The sequence below is a fragment of the Oncorhynchus masou genome, chromosome 17, assembly GCF_036934945.1.
Source record: "Oncorhynchus masou masou isolate Uvic2021 chromosome 17, UVic_Omas_1.1, whole genome shotgun sequence".
Classification (NCBI taxonomy): domain Eukaryota; kingdom Metazoa; phylum Chordata; class Actinopteri; order Salmoniformes; family Salmonidae; genus Oncorhynchus; species Oncorhynchus masou.
Window position 1 is genome coordinate 20,281,036 of NC_088228.1, and position 26,296 is coordinate 20,307,331.

Below are 26,296 nucleotides of genomic sequence, written 5' to 3' on the forward strand. Positions count from 1 at the left end.
GGCCTGCTCGCTGAAGTGTTTTAGGGAGCGTTTGACAGTGATGAGGGGTGGTCGTTTGACCGATTCCATTTTGTGAGGCAGTATACTGTGACGAAGATGCAGGAAGTCAGGAAGCAGGTGCAGTCGGTGAGTTTCGTCGGAACAAACAGAGTGAATACAAAAACAGGAGTAGCGTATGAACATGAAAACAGAAACAATACTGCCTGATGGGTGATACAACAGAGTGCTAGATAAAGGGGAAGTAATCAAGGTAGTGATGGTGTGCCTAATAGTAAAGGTAGTCCAGGTGTGCTTAATGATGGGGCAAAGGTGTGCATAAAGATGGGTTACCAGGATGGAGCTCGGGAGCGGGAGTAGACGTGATAATTATCTGTAAGGTCCCCCAGTCTAGCAGTGAATTTAGAACTCAGATTCAACCACAACGACCAGGGAGATTTTTACAATGCCTCGCAAAGAAGGGCACTTATTGGTAGATGGGTAAAAAAAAGGAGACATTGAATATCCCTTTGAGCATTGTTAAGTTATTAATGACACTATGAATGGTGTATCAATACACCCAGTCACAACAAAGATATAGGCATCCTTCATAACTCAGTTGCCGAGGAGGAAGGAAACCGCTCTGAGATTTCACTATGAGGCCAATCAATGGTGACTTTAAAACAGTTACAGAGTTTAATGGCTGTGAAAGGAGAAAACTGAGGATGGATCAGCAACGTTGTAGTTACTCCATAATACGTCTCAATGACAGAGTGAAAAGAGGGAAATTAAGCCTGTACAGAATAAAAACATTCCAAAACATCCATCCTGTTTGCAACAAGGCACTAAAGTAATACTTCAAAACGTGGCAAAGCAATTCACTTCTTGTCCTGAATACAAAGTGTTATGTTTGGGTCAAATCCAATACAGCACGTGACTGAGTACCACTCTCCATATTTTCAAGCATATTGGTGGCTGCATCATGCTATTGGATATGCTTGTAGCCGGTAAGGACTGGGGACTCTTTCAGGATAAAAAATAAACGGAATAGCGCTAAGCACAGGCTAAATCCTAGAGGAAAACCTGGTTAAGTCTGCTTTCCATCAGACACTGGGAGACAAATTCACCTTTCAGCAGGACAATAACCTAAAACACAAGGCCAAATCTACACTGGAGTTGTTTACCAAAAAGACAGTGAATGTTCCTGAGTGGTTGAGTTACAGTTTTGACTTAAATCTACTTGACAATCTATGGCAAGACCAGAAAATTATTATCTAGAAATGATCAAAAAACATTTTCACAGGGCTTGAAGAATTTTGAAAAGAATAATGGGAAAATGTTGCATAATCCAGGTGTGGAAAGCTCTTAGAAACCTACCCAGACATAATTACAGCTGTAATCGCTACCAAAGGTGCTTCTACAAAGTATTGACCCAGGGGGTTTGAATACTCATCAAGGCAACCTATATCCCATGGACCCCTCAGAGGGATTGGGAGACAGGGATATGGAGAGAGATATGTGGAGAGAGGGTAAAAGGCAAGGGACCTTGTAGAAACACTCCTGTCAACACGCAGTGATAAAAAATTGAAGTGACTCGATGGGGTCAAAATGATTTTATTCTTGTTGTCCTAGGATGATATAAATGACTTCTACTTTAAAAATAGTCAAATCACTGACCTATTTTGAAAGAAATGTGTTGGTTGCTTCAGGGGCATTACCACCACCATACACAGTTTATTTTGGCCCGCTGTCTTCATGTGCTTAGACTCAAGAGTTAGTGGCATTGTGTATCCCAAGTACCACCATAGTGCACAACTTTTGCTGTTAGAGAATAGGGTGCTATTTTGGGAATAGGGTGCCTTTTGGGATGCAGCCATCACTTTGTCCTTTGTATTGAGCTAGGCTACTACTTCTCTTAGTGATCCTATCACTGTGTCTCCCTCCCCAGGTGACTATGAGTAATCAATTACAGATGCAGGATCTTAATTTTATCAACCTGTTGCAGGAGAATTTTACTGCAGTGCAGGAAATGTAAAACTTGTAGTGTATTTGAGGTTTAAAAAGGCTTCTAAAGTTGGTAAATTTACCCCTCGAAATATTTGACTTGATTTTCCCTTACGAAAAACGTGTCAACCACTACAAAAATGTCCATTTAATTATAATCCACATAATAATTCACATTTTTCTGTTGCTTTAGGATTATCTTCCTGCTGTACGAAACTGGCTTAAATAAAAGTCCTACATCAGGAGTGTGACAATGCAAAAGCATTACAGTAGGATCACACTCACAGTCACTGTCTAAAGTGGTCTGTCAATGACCACTATCTGTCACAGGCCAATGAGGTATGAGCAATTTTGAGAAAAGTAAAATCTTAGTTGCATCAAGCAAGCCAATAAATAAGTTCAGACTAGAAATCTGCCATCTGAATCTTGGCTCGACTACAATAGTAGATTTTTTTTTTAATTGTTTTTTTCCCGAATTGATAACAGCACCTTTCCTTCAAAATCCCCCATGCCTTTCTTTTCAACTAACATTTGATTATTTTTGTGATTATTTTTATGACTTTATATTACTATAACATAACTTTGTCATGCTTGTCATGTGTATCAGGATAATATTGGTGGTTAGCAATTCTGAACAAACAGTCATGAGGGTTTGGCAAGAATTCAACAATTATGCTGTCCAAGGTAGCCATATACGCATTCTAGCCTATAATAAAGGTTTTCAGCTTGGACCCCATCAAGACTGAATGACCGTTGCCTCTGGGGGATTCTAAATGGCGCCCAAATGGCACCCTACTCCCTATTCCCTATATAGTGCACTACTAGGGCTCTGGATAAAAGTAGTGCACTATGTAGGGAATAGAGTGCCATTTGGAACATCTGTAATGTCATTATGCACAAATGTAGCAATTGTCTTGTGAGGAGGAGGTTGAGGGGTGGATGAAGTGGATGAATCGCTACCTCGAAATACAGATGTAGGAAAAGAGGCTGGAGAACAAGCTATGAAGGAAAATACTGGGGTTTTGGTGCAGGTACAGCCAACTAGCGCAAAAATAATATTGCTATATTGTCAAAACAATACGATATATAATTAAAATAATAGCCTAATATGTATTTCCCCATCACTAGTTTTCAGTGAATTTATATAAATCACAAAGAATTTAAATAAATCTGCATTACCTGCAGTGCAGGAAAATTCTCAGCAACAAAAGAGTGATCAAAGTACCCTGAACAAAAATATAAAAGCAACATGCCGCAATTTTAAAGATTTTACTGAGTTACAGTTCATATAAGGAAATCAGTCAATTGGAATAAATTCATTAGGCCCTAATCTATGGTTTTCACATGACTGGGAATACAGATATGCATCTGTTGGTCACAGATATCTTTCAAAAAAGGTAGGGGTGTGGATCAGAAAACCAGTCAGTATCTGGTGTGACCACCATTTGCATCATGCAGCGTGACACATCTTCTTTGCATAGAGTTGATCAGGCTGTTGATTGTGGCCTGTGGAATGTTGTCCCACTCCTCTTCAATGGCTGTGCAAAGTTAATGGATATTGGCGAGAACTAGAACACGCTGTTGTACAATTTGACCCAGAGCATCCCAAACATGCTCAATGGGTGATATGTCTGGTGAGTATGCAGGCCATGGAAGAACTGGGACAATTTCAGCTTCCAGGCATTGTGTACAGATCCTTGCGATATGGTGCTGTCCATTATCATGCTGAAACATGAGGTGATGGCGGTGGATGAATGACACGGCAATGGGCCTCAGGATCTCGTCACGGTTTCTCTGTGCATTCAAATTGCCATCAATAAAATGCAATTGTGTTTGTTGTCTGTAACGTATGCCTGCCCATACATAACCCCACCACCACAATGGGGCAATCTGTTCACAATGTTGACATCAGCAAACCACTTGCTCATATGACGCCATACATATATCTGCCATCTGCCCAGTACAGTTGAAACCGGGATTCATACTTGAAGAGCACACTTCTCCAGCGTGCCAGTGGCCATTGAAGTTCGGTATTTGCCCACTGAAGTCGCTTACGATGCTTACGACTGCAGTCAGTTCAATAACCAGGTCAGGACTACGAGCACGCAAACAAGCTTCCCTAAGAAATTCTTTGGTTGTGCAAACCCCTAGTTTCATCAGCTGTCCGAGTGGCTGGTCTCAGACGATCTTGGAGATGATGAAGTCAGATGTGGAGGTCCTGGGCTGGTGTGGTTACATGTGGTCTGCGGTTTTGAGGCCGGTTGGACGTACTGCCAAATTCCTTAAAACGTTGGAGGGGCCCTATGGTAAAGAAATTAACATTCAATTCACTGGCAACAGCTCTGGTGGACATTCCTGCAGTCAGCATGCCAATTGCACGCTCCCTCAAAACTTGAGACATCTGTAGCATTGCGTTGTGTGACAAAATTGCACATTTTAGAGTGGCCCAGCATAAGGTGCACCTGTGTAATGATCATGCTGTTTAATCAGCTTCTTGATATGCCACACCTGTCAGGTGGATGAATTATACTGGCAAAGGAGAAATTCTCACTAAGAGGGATGTAAACACATTTGTGCACAACATTCAAGATAAATAAGCTTTTTGTGCATATGGAACATTTCTGGGATCTTTTATTTCAGCTCATGAAACATGGGACCAACACTTTACGTGTTGCGTTTATATTTTTGTTCAGTGTATTATGTAGGCCTACCTGTTTGAGCTCCTGTTAGACAGATTCAATTTAATTTCTCAAGAGGAGGCTGTACAGTCTTTCCCTCTACCTGTCTGTTCAGATAGGACATGTTTTAAGCATGATACAGGCTATTTCTTTTGGGCAATTCTTGCGTATATTTGCTAAAGCTACTTGTATTTTTCATATGATATTGTGCTTTCACCACTGGATAACCAAGATCTATAAATAAATGTACACTCTGAGCACGTCATCTTGCCTTGCCTTCTGCTGATTTCATGGCCTTATGACTGATACAAGGTCCCTATTTTACATTTACACAAAATAATGAAAAGGGCTGTCTGGTAGACTCAATAAATCGCCAAAATAATGAAAAGGGCTGTCTGGTAGACTCAATAAATAGACAACGATTTGTTGCTGAACAAGTCATTGCATTTATAGATTTAGTTTTTGTTTACTTTTAGAATGCATGACTTGGACTTGACTCCAGTCTTGACCTGTTCTACTTAGGAATCGACTTGAGACCCAGACCTTGTGACTTGAGACTTACTCAAATAATAGGGACTTGATCCCACCTCTTTCTGATGGACAAATGGACACTAGAAGAGTCTTCTACCAGTTCTTCACCCACCAGGTAATTAAAATCGTGTATATAAATGTAATATTCCATGCGATGTACAATACATAATAATAAAAATGTCCCATAGGGTAGCTCTGGTCAAAAGTAGTACACTATATAGGGAATAGGGTGCCATTTGGGACGCATACTGAGTCTTGGACATGACCCCACAGACAGAGTGACAATGTCAGTGAGGTAGTCAACATCAGGATTCCAACTGGTCAATAGAGTGACACAACAAATGTGACCTTCCGTATCACTCAGTGTTTGTGTGTGCGTGTGTGTGTGTGTGTGTGTGTGTGTGTGTGTGTGTGTGTGTGTGTGTGTGTGTGTGTGTGTGTGTGTGTGTGTGTGTGTGTGTGTGTGTGTGTGTGTGTATACAAGAGCATCATCAGGAGGTCAGTGACAGAGAAATGAGCAGTCTTCTCTCACCACTAACCTTAACTGTCAGGGTGCCTCCTGGCTACATCGTCATTAGCTGGTTCCACTCTTAGGATTCGGCCCAGAGGGCACCAACCCCTGGTGATGACGTAAATGCACGTTTATGATTCAGTCCCATATGGCACCCTATTCCATATATAGTGCACTACTTATGGGCCGTGGTCAAAAGTAGCACACTAGGGTGCCATTTGGGATACACACTGTGTTTTCCCTTGACATTGCCACGCCAACCATGGAATGCAATTATTAGCCTCAAATAAATAAAAAAGACAATGAAAAATATATGAGCCGTAATCATCGCAATGTCTGGACTTTTTAAGACTTTTTAAGACAGCAATTATCTTACATCTTGAGAGACGTCACTTGGCGTAGCTAATATTAAAGAATATACCAAAGAAATGATTTCCCAGAGTGTGTTTGTTTTTACCCACCATGTTGTGGTGCTGGTTGACATGTCCTGTTCATTGGGTGTTTTGGATAAGGAACTTTAGGAAACCACTGCATCAATTTACCAACATCAGGAACCTGTGGTTTGTGCATGTGGATCAGACTCCCGACTAAAAGGTCAAAGTAGGTTTACACACTTTCCTGAGACATCTGAATTTTACCCGTTGAAAAAAATCCTGTTGTGGGGGAATGTCTTAGATTGTTAAAACATTGAGATGCTCAGTAAATTGTGTACAGTTTAGCCTTATTTGACATATTGCTGTATATTCCATGTATTCCATAGGGGAACAAGTAGATGAATGCCTGTATTGTGTCTTTGTCACAACTTCCGCCGAAGTTGGTCCCTCTCCTTGTTCGGGCGGTGTTCGGCGGTCGACGTCACCGACCTTCTAGCCATCGCTGATCCATTTTTCATTTTCCATTGGTTTTGTCTTGTCTACCATCACACCTGGTTCCAATCCCATCAATTACATGTTGTGTATTTAACCCTCTGTTTTACATCATGTCCTTGTCGGTGATTGTTTGTTGTATGTATTGGTGCAAGTTATGTTCTGGTGTGCGACGGGTTTTACACCCTCTTATTCTATTTTGTATATTTTGGTTTTCTGAGTTTTTGTATATTCATTAAACTGCTCCGTTTATACTAAGTTCACTCTCCTGCGCTTGACATCCCTGCCACTAGCACGCACTCGCTATAGTCTTAATTAACTGATGTTTTTGATCACCAAATCATGGAGCTATTTAAGCTTGTCAGGTCCATTACAATTGAATGTATCAAACCAATGAGAGCGAGCTTTGGACGTTATGTCATCAGTCACTCATTGGCCACTAAAGGTCAAAGAGTGGTGGCGATCAGGCAATACACCACAAACAGAATCAACAGACACAGGGGAGGAAAAGGCCAGAAAGCATGGATTTGTTTACCATCATTTAAACCAGATCATGAAACAGAAATACTGATTATTCATAGAAGAATCACAATCACTATACCTTGTTAACCCTAAGTAGCAACATTTATCATAGACAAGTGGTTAAACATAATGCAATGTGAATGTTTTAAAGCCTGCAACCAAGTGGAGTCATAAGGTTTAGATAGTACATTTTACTGGCTGAGTGATCTGATGCACATATAGGCTATCTGTGTCCCAAATGGCACCCTACTCTCCATATAGTACAATACTTTAACCAGGGCCACTGGTCAAAAGTAGTGAAATATATAGCAAATAGGGTGCCATTTAGGACACAACCCAAATTTACCTTCACCATATAGATGAGGTCCACCAATGACACACCAACAAAGTAAAGTCCTGGAAATATGGTGCATAGTGCATAGTTTCAAGTTTCTAAAGAATTTCTATAGGGACATCCTTAAGGGGTCATCCATTTGGCTACCAGCAGCTGTTAATGTATATGTATGTTTCATCATTAACACCTAATTATGATTCCTAACGCATGTAAATTAGTCATATTAATTCCATCAGATTACAAAATAAAGTATTTAATAATTAATTATGTGTACTGCCTATGGATAAATCAAGCAACTTCAAAATGGATGAGGCACATACAAAAGACTAATTGATTTTAACCTGAACATTTTCTCTATTCTGACCATGCCCTTAAATTTAGCATACAATCTATGTGTAATCCCACATCAGCACAAAGCAAAATAACACATTTCCTTATATTGTTCAATCTCACACTGTGAAGCAGGTGTTTGAAAAGCTGTTTGTGAATGTAGTACGAGAATAAGAGATACCAAAAATACATGTTGTATCTATCTTGTTATCATCAATAGCTACACATAAATATTGGACAGCATACAAATCCATTCCCTCATCTGTGCCCAGTGGCGGTCCAGCAACTAAGGAGCTGATTACGATTCTGATAGGGGAGTGGAAAGTTGTAGGGAGGGAAACATTGTGTCTTGAAAAGCTGAGTGGAGAAAGCAGAGATGATGAATTGGAAACACTCATATTCATGTATTACCTTAATGGTATTCCTGTCTATTTATTTTCCTGGATCTAGTGGAACATTTTGTTTAAACAGCTGTTTGCATGTCTTGGTCTTGTTCCCAATTGAGGCAATATGACTGTAATTGCTGAAACAATAGTCTGATACAATACGAATATTGCATTTCAACCCAAATAGCACTCTATTTCCTATTAAAGTGCAATATGTTTGACCAGAGCACCATGGGCCCTAGTCGAAAGTAGTGGACTATACGGTGCCATTTGGGACACAACCTGGACTTACAGTATATGTTGTGGGAAGAGAATCATTCAACAGCTGTAATTAGGATCTTAGTGCTAACAACATTTTAGGAAACTTCGCTCTTGAAGGGATGCATGAAAGGTCTTACAGAACAATTCATTCAAATGTCCCCCTCACACACCTACACTTTGCATGGGTGACATAATGCTAGGGTTTCAGGCTGACCCACACCTTTATAATGCTGTGGATGTTTCTCATCACTTCTCTGTATATGTGCAGTCAGGTAAACATACATGCTTGCAGTGCATTTTCAATTGAGACGTGAACAGATTTAGACATCTTAAATTCTGTCACAACTTCCTCCGTAGTCGGTCCCTCTCCTTGTTCGGGCGACGTTCGGCGGTCGACGTCACCGGTGTCTTGTCTTCGGCGGTCGACGTCACTTGTCTTGTCTTCCCACACACCTGGTTTCAATACCATCAATTACATGTTGTGTATTTAACCCTCTGACCCCACATGTCCTTGTCCCGTATTGTTTATCGTAAGTGCTTGTGCACGTTATGTCTGGGGTTTTTGTCCCATTGTTTATATGGTTTTTGTTCACAGTGATTTTTATCATTAAACTGCACCATTGTAACATAGTCTTTGCTCTCCTGCGCCTGACTTCTCTACCGCCAGTACGCACACCTTACAAGTTCATATCTTTCATTATATGGCATATGAATGAACTATATTCATAACCTACTCTGGGCGATAATATGATTGTGAAATATATATAATATTTTCTCCCTCAAAAATGCTACTTCTCCCTTGTAATCTCTTCTGCTATTTCAGGTCGTCCTGTCTGAAATGTTAGTGATTCAATCCAAGTACTTTCTGTTGGAAAAGGTCACAGGTGTCCTTCCTGTGTTCCATAAGTGCAGGCCCCCCACCTATCTTGCCAGTTTGGCAGGCGGGTAAGTGTATCTGGACCTTTGCCATTGCGTTGACCCTTTCCAAACTGCATGTTGTTTAAATATAACAGCGACATCTACTTGGTACCCATTTTGAATCAAACAATATTGGGCAAAGACCATATTTCTGATCGATCTCTGCAGCCAATTAAAAATAAATTCCTTACTTTGTTGTGGGGGAAAATGTACATTCATGACATCCAACTTATGTTTGGTTGACTCATACTAGAGTGGTGGTGGTGGTGAAGATGATGAAGATTGTATTTTACTATTGACCCTGTACCACTGTCCATAACATTAATTCATGAATTTATTAATTCATGCAGGAACAAGGCCACGCGCATAGTTAGTTGAACAATGGCACTCTAGATTCTGGAAAACGACACATCCCAATTAGACCTACTGTATGACTCATCTGATATTAACCCCACTGTGGACTGAGGGAGGCCTCCCATTCATGTTCTGGTGTTGCCAAGTCAACTTTACATTAGCGCTTCGGCACAGGAGTGTCATGCACCCCAAAAATCGAAGGGGGCAAAACCGAAGTACGTGAGGATGGCTGGGGGGGGGGGGGGGGTCCAAGGGGACTAGGCTCCGACCATAAGTTGGAACATTTTTCAAACACCTGAAACAGCTTTTTCCTGCAATCTAGAGCCATGGTCATTATGCTTAATTCTATGTTTAAACAAAGATATGTCTATTTTTCTGCATGTCTTGAGCTGTCTATATCCTCCTGACTACCAACCTTGCCAGCAAGCATGACAGCTAAGATAGTTAGACAAGCTAGCTCCTCTAACTTGATTGACAGCCTGAAATGGCTTCTTGGTAGTTATGAGGTTGGGAGATTGGTAACCTATCCAGGCTAGCTAAAGCCAACTTCATAAAATTACTAGGTGGCTAGTAGTATTACAGACAAACAACAAAAATAAAAAATACATTAAAAAAATATTGGATTTGAATTTTTTACAGGACAAATATGAGGGGGCACATGCCACTGTGCCCCCTATGGGCATGATGCCTCTGCTTGCGCAGATCATCATGTCAGAACATGATGACATGGCCTCAGGTCTATGATATATAAGTGTTGTTTCGATGCTTTTTTTAAAAACTCACTATTTCAGGCTCATTGGAAGGCAAAATAACTGTAGAATAGGATATCATTTTCGTTACAACTGCAGAGGAACATCTTCTGTCACAGCTAAACTCAGGTATTTTACAACATCTTGAATTGTTTGTTTCTTTTAGGGATGTAATTGTGGTGTTGTGTGCAGATAATTTAATTATTGATAGAATTGTTTCCTAGTTACCATAAATTGTAGTACTTAACTGTTGATTCATACAGTATTAACTATTATTCAATGAGGTTGTAATAGTTAACATAAAAGTGAATAATACAATATTGTAATTAAATAAGCAATTACAACATAAGCAACTGCTTTTATTTAGTTTTTCGATGTCAAATGGCAATAAATGCAAATACAATACAGATACAACATGTTAAAAAATTGTCAAAGTGACACCCACATCCTAGGCTGCTCAACATGTACCTTCACTTTAATTAGTTTAATTGTGATTATGAACATGAGAAAATGAGGCTATATTTAATTCTCAGATTCATCCTAATCTCCTGAGATGAAGTTGAATTTCTTCGTTTCCGCTGTGGCTCTACTTGGTGCCTTCCAACCCCGCTATGAATGTAGAGCTATTGAAACCCCCGGAGCACTTGATCCATTCCACAATCTACAGGCAGAGCTGCAACAGCAACTCCCTATTCTTCTGCGACTAGGAGAGGAGTACTTCATTCGGCTTGACAACTCCAATCAAAATTCGCCCCAGTCTTCATTGTCGAATACATCTCCTGGAGCTTCCGCGCGGTCAACAACGGTCAACAGGGCTTTACTTCAGTTTACGCAGCGTCTTCTGCAAGGTAAAGTCGGTAACAGCAATCGGTTTCTGAACAGCTACGCTAACCAGATGGATGATTCCACGGAGAGAGGAAAGCGGACCTGGCCGGGCGAAGAACCACCGATCTCATTGGATCTCACGTTCCATCTGCTGAGGGAAGTTCTAGAAATGGCTAGAGACGAGCAATTAGTTCAGCAGGCGTATAGTAACCGGAAAATGATGGACATATTCGGGAAATGAAAGTGTTAGAAATACATTTACCAAATACATTGTGTACATCTTACATAAACTGTACGTTACTATTCCATTTTTGTTTTACTCTTGAATTGGTTAACTTTCGTTCTTTCAGTTATTATTTTTTATTGATTTGTAAAATCGAGTTGTAATTCGCTTTGTAGTTATTACATAGTGTGATGAGAAATAGGCAAGGCCAGTTGAAATGCTGAACACAAATATCTTTTAATGTTCTTTAACTTATATTCAAGCATAACGTATTTTGTATATATTGTCCAAACATTCATCCTCTCTCTCTGGAATTCCCTCTCATTGTACAACTGCTTCAAGTTTGATAATAAAATAGGCCAATCATATGACTATCAGCAACCAATCATATTTGTTGTGCAAGAGAATGTCTGATATTTATATTTGTAATAATAAAAGTTTCCAAAGTTATATTCATTGCTCGCTGTGTATACTAAATTGAGTGTTTTAATACATTGAGACGTTTTTCTGACTCACGCGTAAATCTATTGCCAAAATGTGTGCCAAATTACGCACGGCTTTCTCAAGCCAGAAATCTGCCCAATGACATTTGTTTTTACGGTAGTATAGAAATGCTAGAGAGGAGAGAGAAATTACAGAGAAATTACAGTTATATAACGGTAACATAGTAATTATTTAAACCGTGCCTGCAGGGGGATGCTGACTCAACCAAAACAATACCTAGTATTACAACAATGTCGTGAGGTAAAATGAACATCTACTTCTGGTTGTTCAGCCAAGAAAAGGAGAAGACGTGTTTGGGTCCATCTTTGTCATCTGTGTTTTGCTGACTTGATGCCGCATCAGAAGTCATCTGTGAAAAACAAAGAGCAAAAACATTAGAGGTCCCCTCAAACTATTGCAAAGCTACTCGTTGTATAAATAGTCTATTGTTCAGAATTGGGTTTGTAAGTGGGATCAAATTAAAACTCGCAATGCATGCTGAATAAGTAAAGTATAATTTAGAGAGAATATAAAGAAATATGTATGTTATCTGTAGCATGTCCTTAAAAAGTCCATACAAAATTAGAAGTCAAATGAAGGAGGGATTCTGACATACCTCAACAGAGAATATTGTTGCTTACATATTCCAAAGCACTAATTTAACACAAGGAAATCAAATATTTTGTAGAGTATAAAGAGCTTCTTTGAGGTACCAAGTACAAAATAACTCTAACATAAAAATAAATGTATACCATATTTATCTCACCACACTAATACCCACCTGCTCACACCCATAATATGTCCTATATCAATCAATATGATGTCCTGAATTACCATATCCGCATCCATACAATAACCTCAGAGTATACAAGATCAGTCAGCAATTTGACCTGAGAAAGAAAAATTGCACTAAATTGAAACTTCTCATGTTTTCAATTTAAAGCGGGTAACCTTTTAAGTGTGATAGACTGAGTGCTTCAGTATTAGTCCGTGCACAAATTAAAGAAATAAACGTATCCTAATGGTAGACGTTTTCAGACTCCAAAGCTGATGCAGTAAAATAAACAAAGCCACAACTGTGACACAGAAAGCCACTTCCTGTGAGGAATCAAAACAACCAAGCTCTATTTCTTCTGGATTATTAGAGTTTCTGTAAGCAAGAGGATTTTAGGTTATGCACATGCCACTCAAACACACACACACACACGCACACGCACACACACACACACACACACACACACACACACACACACACACACACACACACACACACACACACACACACACACACTGACCCTTTCTGATAAACGCCTCTATGAATCTGTAGGCCATTCATTTTTTTCCCCTCTGGAATGAATACAAACTGTTCCAGGTGGCTTTTCCCTTTTCAATTGAATCCACATGATTATGTTGGTGTAAACTCTATGCTCATTCAAATTAGCACTCCACATGCAAATGAAACTCAATGGTGATGACATGTAACAGAGTGGTTGATAATTATCCCTATGAAAACAGCAGTGTCCCCCTCCCTGCTTCACCCCTCACACACGCAGGGCTACGGCAACCAGAGAGCAGGCAGGTGTCTCATCATTAAAGCCTCCTGCTGAGGTGAAAGCCACTGCCGTAACCCAGGCCAGGCCCCATGCAGGCTCACTCTGAGTTGAGCAGAGTACAGCTGCTTTAAACAATGGCTGCTATTCTGATACAGATTGGATATTGACTGGTTTCAATAACCACATTTTCCTCATACAGAGTACGGGAGATAAAAGCCAAGCAATAATAATATTAGTTTTATATTTAAAAATATCCATATGGTTTGTGAACTCAAATGTGACCTTGACTGTCACTGCACTAGGCAGCTGCTGGGATGGAGTTAGCCAGGGATCATGAGTTATTGTTCTATCATGTATTATACTGAGACATTTTCAGTAAATTTCACGGCTAGGCTGTAGTGTGTCAAAAACACTCCTCTCACCTGTATCGGTGGCTCCGCTGATGGGAAGTTAACCAGATTTGTGTTTGGGAACTGAACAGGGGTTGTGGTTGGGAAGTGGACTGGGCTGGCCTGTGTGGTGGCAGTTGGTGTTGGGGTTAGGGATGGGAATTGTACTGGGGTTGTGGCACGGACGGGGCCCTGTGGGTTGGCCAGGGTAGCCATGACACCTAGGGTCTCAATAGGTCTCTGAGGAAGGGGTGGGGGTGCTGTCTGCTGCTGGGGCTGTGGAGGGTTGGCCTTAACGACAGAGGGCCCTGCAGCAGAGGGGGAGACATCTGTACGGGTTGCCCCTGTCATCCGCCTCAATTCTACTTCCTCTTCTCCATCTTCAAATTCTTCATCGTCTTCAACATCTGAACAACAACCAAGAGTTCAAAACACGAAAATAGTAAATTGTTTAATTTTTACTGCAGTTTTACATTGATCTTGTTATTGTTATTTGCATAGTTTATTTTGTGGCACTGGAAGTAGTGATTTTGGACATTGTGAAAGAACATTGAAATGCCAACGTCTCACTCAATACTCAATAATCCCTACCTTTCACAAAGTCTATAGTGAGCAGTACCCTCCTCTCCCGCTCAAAGTTAGCAGTGTAGTGATCCATGTTGTCATAGCCACGCTCCACTTTGTCCAGGTGGGAGATGTTAGTGCCTGCAATGAGCCTGGTAGACCGAGAGAGAGATCACAGTTACACTGTAGTTTCTGAGGACCAGAACTATAGTCTGAAACTGGAAAAAAGGGTATGTGTACTCACTTTTGTAGAAGAGGCTTTGCAGTCTGTGGGAGCAAAGATGAGAAAGGAATTACTTCTCTGATGTAGACACAACATGTCTTCTGAGAAAACATCTCGGAAGACATTGCACAACATGTTTGTAATAACTTACACTTTTACACGTTTTATTCTAACATGGTACATAACCAATTATGATATTGATTTATCACTGACACAGAATTCCAGATGCTTACATGACTATTTTATGTGGTGGTAATTTGTCTGTGTTTTTCCATCACCTGCAGGAAAGTAGCCATCTCTGACTCCTCCATTGTCTGTATCCCTGTCTCCACAATCTTTGCCATGTTCTCCAGGTGCTCTCTATACTTCCTCATGAGGCCGTTTATATAGTCCAGTTTCTCCTGTTGCTCTGCGTTGATCTTCAGGGTCATGTCTCCTTTCCGCTCCTCCAGGACGGCATAAAGGTGATCGAAACTTTCACACACTTTGGATTTCTGCCTCCTGCCATTCTCCTGTTAGACAGCCATGATTGTACTGTAAGGTTAAACTGACAAATAACTAGGTCATATAGATTTTGTCAGTAGCAAAAATGAGGGTGCATAAAAATTAAGCATACCATTTTTACCATCAATATTGTTGAAGTTCTATACTATGTGAAAATGCTGTTGTAAGAAAGGACAAAAGGTTGAAGGCTTTACCTCAACTGTCTTACAGGTCTCATCCAGTTGACTCATGATGCCTTGAATCCTGTCGTTGTTCCCCACTAGCATGGCTATACAGTCAGTCAACTCAGTCTGGAACACACACACACAGAGTTCCAGCATAACTTTTTTTTAATGACATTTTATGTACCAACTCTGATACTCTGTTCATTAGAAAAAAAAGGGGAAGTTTGACTTCAATTTGACATACCTGTAAAGTATCATTATGAAAAAGGAAATAGACAGATATAAACGTAAAATAAACAAGTTAACCTTTTGCTTATTGAATACAGTGTTGAGTGGGGCCACATCACAGTCTTTGTGGGCTCCGAACACCTTGCAGAGAGAGCAGGTGGGCACGCCACACGTCACACAGTAGATGTTGATCTTCTCACCCTCATGCTCCTCACACATGGGCTGGTCACACTTGGCAGGCTCAGGCTCAGGCTTGCTGCTACAGAACAGGTGACAGTTATACTTTGGGGATCCTGTTTACACCACACATTGGACAAAGATTTCCTGGTGACCTTTTTAAAAACTCAACAACCCTGGTGTAATCGAGTTACCAGTGAGAGTTTGTGAGCGAGGAAGCAATACCGTTAATCGAGCAAAGTAATGTAGGTCACACTGGCAAGTCACAAAAACACCTTTGTGTCCACAGTGCCTAAAATGTTCAAGCCATAATATTATAACATCAAAGTGAGTGAACAAATGTAGTACAGACAAACATACTTTCTCCTCATAAAATGTTAGCATTTCAGAATAGCCATAATTGATGTTTATTTGGCAACCAAGAGTATGCTAACATTTTGAATAACTGTTTTTAATAGTCCACTTGTGTCACTTAGTCCCAATCCACAGTTGCTTGATGAGCCTATCACACCACTGTGGCTAAAACGCATTCTGCACTTGGCTCCCAGATTCAAGCAATAGGTCCATGTGAAAATTGTATTTGTCTTGTCCCGGTAATCTACTCAAGAACTTTAAATTGTGCAAAAATGATATGCTAAAAAGGCAGGAGCAGATGACGTCTTTTCAGAGATCTACTGTTTAGGATGTAGTTAAGTGAATTTACATGTAGCTGTTGCAGATAATCTACTATGGATAGTTAATGACAGAAGTTGTATTTTTTGTCAACTACTTGTGTACTGTCTATCTCTCCTAAAAGCAGACTAAATACTATATTGATGTCTAGAGAAGTAGTACGGCTCAAATTGGAATAAAACTGACTGCTGCCTCATTGGCCTACATTATAAAAACAAAATCTAACTAACGGGCAATGTGTCCAACCACCCATGAGTAAACCCCATTTTCATAATGAAAAAACAAATATATATTCTCCTTCAATTTTCCAATTCTCATCAGTAGTTTTCCGATTCATTCTATATGTTGTTTGGGATCGTATGTAGTCTTTTTTGATGTCCAGATTTGTTGGTGTGAGGGTTTGCTGTTTGTCTAATTGGCCAGATATACACGGGACTACTGCTGAGTGCCTCCAACTAAATTGTCTGCCAATCTTTTTAAATAGGCCTGTAGTGTCTCACCTCGAGGACTCCTGTTTTTACATATCAATGATATTCTGTCTGTCTCAGACGAATTGTCTTTGGCCTGCTGTCTTCTTTTAGGCATTTACTGTCTCACCTTGAGGACTCCTGTTCTTGTTTGTACATGTCAATGATATTCTCCACCAGCAGGTTCCTCTGCAGGCCATAGACTCCATGTCTGTCCAGGACCACCTCATGTCTGCAGGACGGGCAGCGGAAACGCCCCCCTGAAGATACCGTGGTTCCTCTGGTCGATAGATAAGGGTTTGAGGCCTACACAGGACATCAGTGTATCAATGGCGTTAGATAAAGCCAGTGGAAATGTTTAAATATAGGCCTACCGTTGTCTAATATTGGTTAGTAGTATTTGCGTTGTTTACTGGTTAACATGTGTGTTAGTTGATTCTGTAATGGTATGGGTCAAGAGGAAACACGTTGTTTCTTTTCAGCATTATAGAATAAGTGGTAATTGAATACTGACAATTAAAGGATGAGCAATACCTTCACTACAATGTCAGAATTCTGTACATATAATGTATATGAATGGATAAACCTTTAAGAGACAGCAGTAAAGGTTAAAGGTTAAAAATTCAGCTTTAAAATAACCAACCTACCTGGAAAATATCTTGGGCACATTTTCGACAAAGGTTGTGTTGACAAGGGAGAATCACCACCGGTTTGGTAAACATCTCCAAACAGATGGGGCAAATGAGCTGTTTCTCCAAGCTGTCCATGTTGCTGTCTTGCTTTGTGGAATGTGAATACCCCAGAGATATATTCATTGCACAGTGGAAAAACAAAACCACTACTGCTGTCTTTAGGGATACCAACAAACAGTCCCCCAACGGTCCCTCAATCCCTAAAGAACTGACTTGGCAAAGATTAAAGATGTCTACTCCTTTAGAACAATGCAGAGTCACTGGGCCTGTTTCGGCGCTCGTTGCTGTCCTCAAAGCTCCTTCGAACGGATCGCGTTGCTCCCTAGCTGGCAATCCACTGAGTGTCACAGGCTGTATTTAGAAACCCCCACGTCAAGGGTTGCCATGCTTACTTGCCCATATATGAAAATGTCACGAGAAGGGTTAGAGGGTCCAGCTGTTACCACCTCTGAAACAGGAAGGGGTAAGCCCATACCTCTACCAAACAGAGTGGGCTGAAGTTGTATATACAGTGATCTTGGGTCAGTTGTGCATTTCGCCCACTAATAGTTAAGGTTAGGATTTGGGGAGGGGAAGCTGATCCTAGATCTGTACCTAGACTTCCCCCCGGACAGAGCCTTTCAAACAAACTCACGATTGCAAGTCACTGATCTGACTCTTGAACAATAGTGGGCTATAATGTTTTTTAGAGTTGTTAATCAATAAACAATAATTGCCCTATAATGCAATAATTATTTTGTAGAAAACATTCAAGTTGGCCTACATCTTTGAAATGATTGCGATCAATGTCAAAAGACACCAGTCCATATCCCAATGACAAACATAATCTATTGTGAAACATTAGTCACCTAATTTTAAAAGCAAATACCAGTATGTGACCTTGAATACATTACTCTATGCTGATACTTTAAGCAATGCCCCAGACGCACATTGATTCTGAACCTGTCATCAGCCTACAGCATTAAAACAAATATACCCTATATATATATATATACACCCGTACCAATAAATCAGATACCATTTTATGTTGACTGTATAGACAGATAAAATCATACATTTATTTTCAACAAAATACTTTTGTTCTATTTTTATACATACACATACTGTAATATTTACACACTGAGCTATTTGTACTATGTGACAAGTGAAGTCAATGCACAAAGTGTTTAGGTAAGTGAAAGGAGATGATGGATTTAGTTTGCAGGAGAACAACGACATCAACTACCTCCAATGAAAACAGAAATCAAGATTTAAAAAAACAAAAAAAAACCAACCAAAAGCACTTATTTACAGAGAATGTAATGACGTTAGAGTGTGGGAACAGCCATTGACATAGCAATGGACTGTGTAGTGTTTTTGTCGTCTAGTGCCACTCTACGGTTTGTAGATGTCCAGGTTCAGGTGTAGCTTCGGTGGCTGTCTCCAATCAGCTGTGTCTTCTCACTGGCATTAGTTGGCTGGTGCACAACAGGAGTGTCCACATCTAGGATTACACAACAACATTGTGAATAATGACACTAAAATTACCTACAATATCAAATGATCAACATGGATACCTTTGTCAATCTCATTGTTGTATTTTCTCTCGTTCCATTCATTGATGTTACACTTTGCTTTCACTACTTAACGGTATAGTTAGTTTGTTTGTTGTTTGCGGATGATGTAAAGGTATGTTTAGAAATTATTTGATCCTCTATTATTCTACCGAGATGTTATACGAAATGTTTCTGAATGGCACAAAGATGATGTATCATATCAACGCAAAGCCATCACAACTACTTGTTGTTGAATCTCCAGAGACATGAACTCATTGTACAAATTCGCCCATCAACTTCTCATAATTGATGCGTTGGCACAAACACTGAGCTATATATCTGTTTACACTGCTTACCACACATTTGTAAACATGTAATAAAGCTCTAACTACCATTCAAAGTAAAACAGTGAATTTGTAAGCAGGGATCTTTTTTCTAACATGGATGTTATATAAATATTGTGCTGTTGAACTCATAGGGCAAGAGTAGCCTATGTGTTTCTTAAAGAGATACTTCATATTTTGTCAAATGAGGCCCTTTATCTACTTCCCCAGAGTCAGATGAACTAGTGGATACCATTTGCATGTCTCTGTGTCCAGTATGAAGGCAGTTAGAGGTAGTTTCACAAGCCAATGCTAACTAGCGTTAGCACAAAGTCAAGAAGTCTATCTGCTAACATGCTAGTAGAGTTGAAGTCGGAAGTTTACATACACCTTAGCCAAATGCATTTAAACTCCATTTTTCACAATTCCTGACATTTAATCCTAGTATAAAATCCCTGTTTTAGGTCAGTTAGGATCACCACTTCACTTTAAGAATGTGAAATGTCAGAATAATAGTAGAGAGAATGATTTATTTCAGCTTTTATTTCTTTTAATCACATTCCCAGTGGGTCAGAAGTTTACATACACTCAATTAGTATTTGGTAGCATTGCCTTTAAATTGTTTAACTTTGGTCAAACGTTTCGGGTAGCCTTCCACAATCTTCCCACAATAAGTTGGGTGAGTTTTGGCCCACTCCTCCTGATGGAGCTGGTGTAACTTAGTCAGGTTTGTAGGCCTCCATGCTCGCACACACTTCAGTTCTGCCCACAAATGTTCTATAGGATTGAGGTAAGGGCTTTGTAATGGCCACTCCAATACCTTGACTTTGTTGTCCTTAAGCTATTTTGACACAACTTTGAAAGTATGCTTGGGGTCATTGTCCATTTGGAAGACCCATTTTTCAATCAAGCTTTAACTGATGTCTTGAGATGTTGATTCAATATATCCACATAATTTTCCTACCTCATGATGCCATCTATTTTGTGAAGTGCACCAGACCCTCCTGCAGCAAAGCACCCCCACAACATGATGCTGCCACCCCCGTGCTTCACGGTTGGGATGATGTTCTTCGGCTTGCCAACCTCCCCCTTTATCCTTCAAACATCACGATGGTCATTATGGCCAAACAGTTCTATCTTTGTTTCATCAGACCAGAGGACATCTCTCCAAATAGTATGATCTTTGTCCCCATGTGCAGTTGCAAACCATAGTCTGGCATTTTCATTGAGGTTTTAGAGCAGTGGCATCTTCCTTGCTGAGCAGCCTTTCAGGTTACGTTGATATAGGACTTGTTTTACTGTGGCTATAGATACTTTTGTACCTGTTTCCTCCAGCATCTAAAGCCATGACATAATTTTCTGGAATTTTTCAAGCTGTTTAAAGGCACAGTCAACTTAGTGTATGTAAACTTCTGACCCACTGGAATTGTGATACAGTGAATTGTAAGTGAAATACTCTGTCTGTCAGCAATTGTTGAAAGAATTACTTGTGTCATGCACAAAGATGCCCTAACTGACTTGCCAAAACTATAGTTTGTTAACAAGAAATTTGTGGAGTGGTTGAAAATCTAGTATTAATGACTCCAACCTAAGTGTATGTAAACTTCCGACTTCAACTGTATTTGTGTTGGTGCGTGTGCGTGTGTGTGCGTGTGTGTGTGTGTGTGTGTGTGTGTGTGTGTGTGTGTGTGTGTGTGTGTGTGTGTGTGTGTGTGTGTGTGTGTGTGTGTGTGTGTGTGTGTGTGTGTGTCACTGTATATGTGTCTTCACCCACTGACTGTGTCCCCTCACCAGTCTCCTTGTCGTTGTGGATCTCCTCCTCCAGGTCTTCAGGGGAGACATAGCTGTCTGTTCCCTCTCCGGGGTGCATGGGCTTCAGCTTCCCACAGCAGCAGTTACAGCAGCAGCACAGACAGCAGCAGCAGTAGCACCCCGTTATCACGCCACACAAGGCAAAGAGACCCTGACAGGAGAGATATATACTATAGGTTAAAACAACACAAAAACATGCAAGCACTCACGCAGACAGACTCAAACACAAACGCAGCAGCTCACACCAATCTTTCCCCTCCATGCACAATAAAACAATCCAGGGATTCCAGATGATTGTGGAAGCTCACCTTAGCCCACCAGGTAGACAGCATGAAGTAGGTGTTGACATTCTCCTCTCCAAACTGCTGAGCCACATAAAGGCCAAGGGAGCCGTAGCTGTCATAAATGTTTCTCTTGGTGACGTCTGACAGAATGGAATTAGCGCTGTTGAGCTCCTTGAATTTCTCTGCTGTCTCTGGGTTGTCAGGGTTCTTGTCCGGGTGGTACCTCAGAGCTAATTTTCTGAAAGGAATTCAAAAGTAAATAAATGTACACACAAAAATATGGATTTCTCCTATGTGGTTTCAGAAACTGGGTGAGATGGTGTGTAAAGACAAAAGCTGTATTGTCTGTTTAGTGTTTACCATACAGCTCTATTCTCTATGGATTTCATTATGGTCATTTATTTGACTTATCTAGACACACACTTGTTTGTCTGGATCTAGCCATGCTGGCACTAAGCCTACTGCCCTATCTGGTGTCTGGAAAACAACAACACAACAGAGATGTGGCATCTGACCATGTCTTTTTTAGTATTAGAAACTACTTCGGAGCATGGCTGCGGGAAAATATTTAGGGGGTGGGATACTTAGAGATTATTTACTTATTTTATTCTGATTTATCAGGGGGTGCATGAACATAATTAGGGGTTATTCATGTCTGCAATTAATAAAAACATTGCAACTACCATCTTACGTCAAAATAGATAATCGGAGCATCAGGCATGAATCTATTCATGTATTAAATCCTTTGTTTAAACAACATTAGAGCATTGACAACACTGTAATGTCCTATCAGTTTTCATTAATTTAAGTTAAATTCATTTATGCCTAGTTTCCATAACAAACAAAACACTCGTGGAACACGAGTGTGCATAGATTTAGTATTGATTAGTCTGCAATGGAAAATGTGAGTCATCTTGGTACGACTGTCTGTAAGTGATGATCACACCATTTCTTCCCAACATCATGTGATACAGTATATGATAGATGCTGTATACACTGAGTATACAAAACATCAAGCACACCTGGTCTTTCTATGACATAGACTGACCAGGTAAATTCAGGTAAAAGCTAAAATCCCTTATTGGTGTCACTTGTTAAATTCACTTCAATCAGTGTAGATAAAGGGGAGGATTTTCAAGCCTTGAGACAATTGAGACATGGATTTTGTATGTGTGCCGTTCAAAGGGTGAATAGTCAAGACAAAAGATTGAAGTGCCTTTGAACGGGGTATGGTAGTAGGTGCCAATTCGGGCGCATCGGTTTGTGTCAACAACTGTAATGCTGCTGGGTGTTTCAAGGTCAACAGTTACCCGTGTTTTTCAAGAATGGTCCACCACCCAAAAGACATCCAGCCAACTGTGGGAAGCATTGGAGTCAACATGGGCCAGCATCCTTGTGGAACGCTTTCGACACCTTGTAGAGTCCATGCCCCGACAAATTGAGGCTGTTTTGAGGGCAAATGGGGGGGATGAAACTCAATATTAGGAAGGTGTTCCTAATGTTTGGTATACTCTATGTATACCGTATGTGATAGTGATAGATATACATGTAGATGTGATTGATAGATATACACGTGGATGTGATAGATAGTGATAGATAAAATGTGATAGTGATAGATATTAAATGTGATAGATATAGATGTGATAAATAGTGATAGATATTGATGTGATAGATAGTGATGATATAGACAGTGATAGATATAGATGATGTAGATAGTGATAGATAATAGATATGATAGTGATGTACAGTAGATGGGATAGATATACAGTGCATTCAGGAAAGTATTCAGACCCCTTCACCTTTTCCAAATTTTGTTACGTCATAACCTTATTCTAAAATTGTTTGAATCGTTTTTCCCCCCTCATCAATCTACAGACAATACCCCATAATGACGAAAGCAAAAACAGGATTGTATACATTTTTGTGAATTTATAAAAGATAAAGAACGTACATTTCACATTTACATATGTAAGTATTCAGACCCTTTTCTCAGTACTTTGTTGAAGCACCTTTGGCAGTGATTACAGCCTCAAGTTTTCTTGTGTATGATGCTACAAGCTTGGCACACCTGTATTTGGGGAGTTTCTCCCATTCTTCTCTACGGATCCACTTAAGCTCTGTCAGGTTGGATGGGGAGAGTCACTGCACTGCTATTTTCAGGTCTCTCCAGAGATGTTCAATTGGGTCCAAGTCTGGGCTCTTGCTGGGTCACTCAAGGACATTCATAGACTTGTCCTGAAGCCACTCCTGCATTGTCTTTGCTGTGTGCTTAGGGTCATTGTCCTGTTGAAAGGTGAACCTTCTCCAACCTTCTCCCCAGTCTAAGGTCCTGAGCACTCTGAAGCATGTTTTCATCCAGGATCTCTCTGTACTTTGCTCCACTCATCTTTCCCTCAATCCTGACTAGTCTCCCAGTCCCTGCCTGGGACTGGGAGACTGGCTGGCATGTGCCTTTTACTGAAGATTGGCTTACATCTGGTCACTCTACCATAAAGGCTTGACTGGTGGAGCGCTGCAGCGATGGTTGTCCTTCTGGAAGGTTTTCCCATCTCCACAAAGGAACTGTCAGAGTGACCACGGGTTCTTGTTCACCTCCCTGACCAATGCCCTTCTCACCCGATTGCTCAGTTTGGCCAGACGGCCAGCTCTAGGAAGAGTCTTGGTGGTTCCAAACTTCTTCCATTTAAGAATGATGGAGCTTCTGTCTTCTTGGGGATCTTCAATGCTGCAGAAATGTTTTGGTACCCTTCCCCAGATCTGTGCCTCTACACAATCCTGTCTCAGAGTTCTACGGACAATTCCTTAGACTTTTTTTTGCTCTGACATGCATTGTCAACTGTGGGACCTTATATAGACAGGTGTGTGCCTTTTCAAGTCATGTCCAATCAATTGAATTTACCACATGTGGACTCCAATCAAGTTGTAGAAACATCTCAAGGATGATCAACGGAAACATGATGCATCTGAGCTCAATTTCGAGTCTCATAGAAAAGTATGCATGTAAATAAGGTATTTCTGTTTTTAATTTGGAATAAATGTGCAACATTTCAAACAACTTGTTTTCACTTTGTCATTATGGGGTATTGTGTGTCGATTGATGAGGATTATTTAACTTATTTCATCAATTGTAGAATAAGGCTGTAGTGTAACAAAATGTGAAAAAGTCTAGGGGTCTGAATACCTTCTGAATCCTCAATAGATAGATAGATAGATAGATATATAGATATATAGATAGATAGATAGATAGATAGATAGATAGATAGATAGATAGATAGATAGATAGATAGATTGCTTGTGCCTGATTTCCCACCTGTAGGACTTCTTGATGTCATCATGGGTACAGCCTTTTTCTAGCCCAAGCACTTGATACAGAGCCTCTCCAGAGGTGGACAGAGAGCGCTGCCTGGGTTCAGACATCCTACCACCATTACCTGCTGGAGAAAGAGGGCAGACAACGGTGAATTACATTCATACCAGTACAACCATTAAAAAAACACACTCCGTCAAACCGTGAAGCTCTCTTTTGACAGAAAATAAATGATCATCCAAGGAGACAAAATAAATACCTAGCTTCCCTAATTTTATGCAGCAGTTATCCTTATAATTCCAAAGTCCTCAGTTGAAGTCCTCTTCCTACCTGAAGAGGTGTATGGTGACAATGGACTTGCAGTGGACTGCTAGCAACTGTTTGTCAGACATGAGGTGCGGTGAAATGAAACATTCATAAACTAGAGGTCTTGAGTTTCCCAGGCCACCAATGGGTCTACTCTACACGCCTGTGTAGGCTTGATCAGGTTTCAGCTGAGACGGTCTGCTGCTTGTATTGTGTGAGACTGAAGGTAGGCATGACAACTCCTTGGTAAGGGTCTGGGAGAATGATTAGTATAAATATAGCAGTTTCACTTCAACTCAAAAAGTTTGACAGCAATGCCGCATACAATTCCAGTGAGTTGAGAACAGGTCTTTGATGTCCTAATACCTTGGCATCGGGTCTATGAACTGGTACAGTAGATAAAACAACAATTGACACATCAATCCATTTGTTTCAATTGAAGCTGCTGTATAAAACACTTGCTACAAAAAGAATGCTCAAGATACAAGAGGCATTGAACAGTCAGTCCTGTGCAGACTTTGCCATGAGGAAACAGAATCAATAGAGCATCTTTTCTGGTACTGTCTATCGGTGGCTCGTTTTTGGAGCCAGGCCCAGGAATGGTTTTCATGTCATAATATCAGGGTTCAGATTGAACTGCAAACTGTATTGTTAAGGGATCTGAAACCCCACAATCCGTCAATCAGCATTATACTATTAGGTAAAGTATACATTTTTAGGCCAATATTGGTATAAATGTTACAAATAGGGAGGTTCAAGACCCTCATTAGACATCACAGTAAAAGGGAGGGATGCATTGCTAAACTGTCAAGTGTCTTCACTGACATTTTCCACCTCTCCCTGACCAAGTCTGTAATACCTACATGTTTCAAGCAGATCACCATAGTCCCTGTGCCCAAGGAAGTGAAGGTAACCTGCGTCAATGATTACCGCCCCGTAGCACTCACATTGGTAACCTTGAAGTTCTTTGAAAGGCTGGTGATGGCTCACATCAACAGCATCCTCCCAGATACCCAATACCCACTCCGATTCGCTACCGCCCTAACAGATCCACAGATGATGCAATCTCAATCGCACTCCACACTGCCCTTTCCCACCTGGACTAAAAAAACAGCTATTTGAGAATGCTGTTTATTGACTACAGT

General features: G+C 40.5%; 3 protein-coding genes across 3 annotated transcripts; 1 reads left to right on the plus strand and 2 right to left on the minus strand.

Moving 5' to 3' along the window:
- The first annotated feature begins 10,954 nt into the window (after positions 1–10,954).
- LOC135558667 (corticoliberin-like) lies at positions 10,955–11,681 on the plus strand. The gene has a single exon (XM_064992679.1). The coding sequence runs from the start codon at positions 10,974–10,976 to the stop codon at positions 11,484–11,486; it is 513 nt and encodes a 170-aa protein (XP_064848751.1). The 5' UTR covers positions 10,955–10,973; the 3' UTR covers positions 11,487–11,681.
- A 5-nt stretch (positions 11,682–11,686) lies between these two features.
- Positions 11,687–17,898, minus strand: LOC135558666 (E3 ubiquitin-protein ligase TRIM63-like). The gene is made up of 9 exons (XM_064992678.1): positions 17,540–17,898; positions 17,023–17,198; positions 15,655–15,835; positions 15,379–15,474; positions 14,959–15,192; positions 14,702–14,724; positions 14,485–14,609; positions 13,927–14,300; positions 11,687–12,321 (listed from the first exon to the last, which is right to left on the minus strand). Exons 1-9 carry the CDS (start codon positions 17,705–17,707, stop codon positions 12,226–12,228), a joined length of 1,473 nt encoding a protein of 490 aa, XP_064848750.1. The 5' UTR covers positions 17,708–17,898; the 3' UTR covers positions 11,687–12,225.
- A 724-nt stretch (positions 17,899–18,622) lies between these two features.
- On the minus strand, positions 18,623–25,178 carry LOC135558174 (dnaJ homolog subfamily C member 5-like). The gene is made up of 5 exons (XM_064991912.1): positions 25,105–25,178; positions 24,849–24,972; positions 21,563–21,776; positions 21,234–21,405; positions 18,623–19,067 (listed from the first exon to the last, which is right to left on the minus strand). Exons 2-5 carry the CDS (start codon positions 24,953–24,955, stop codon positions 18,982–18,984), a joined length of 579 nt encoding a protein of 192 aa, XP_064847984.1. The 5' UTR covers positions 24,956–24,972; positions 25,105–25,178; the 3' UTR covers positions 18,623–18,981.
- Positions 25,179–26,296: the final 1,118 nt, after the last annotated feature.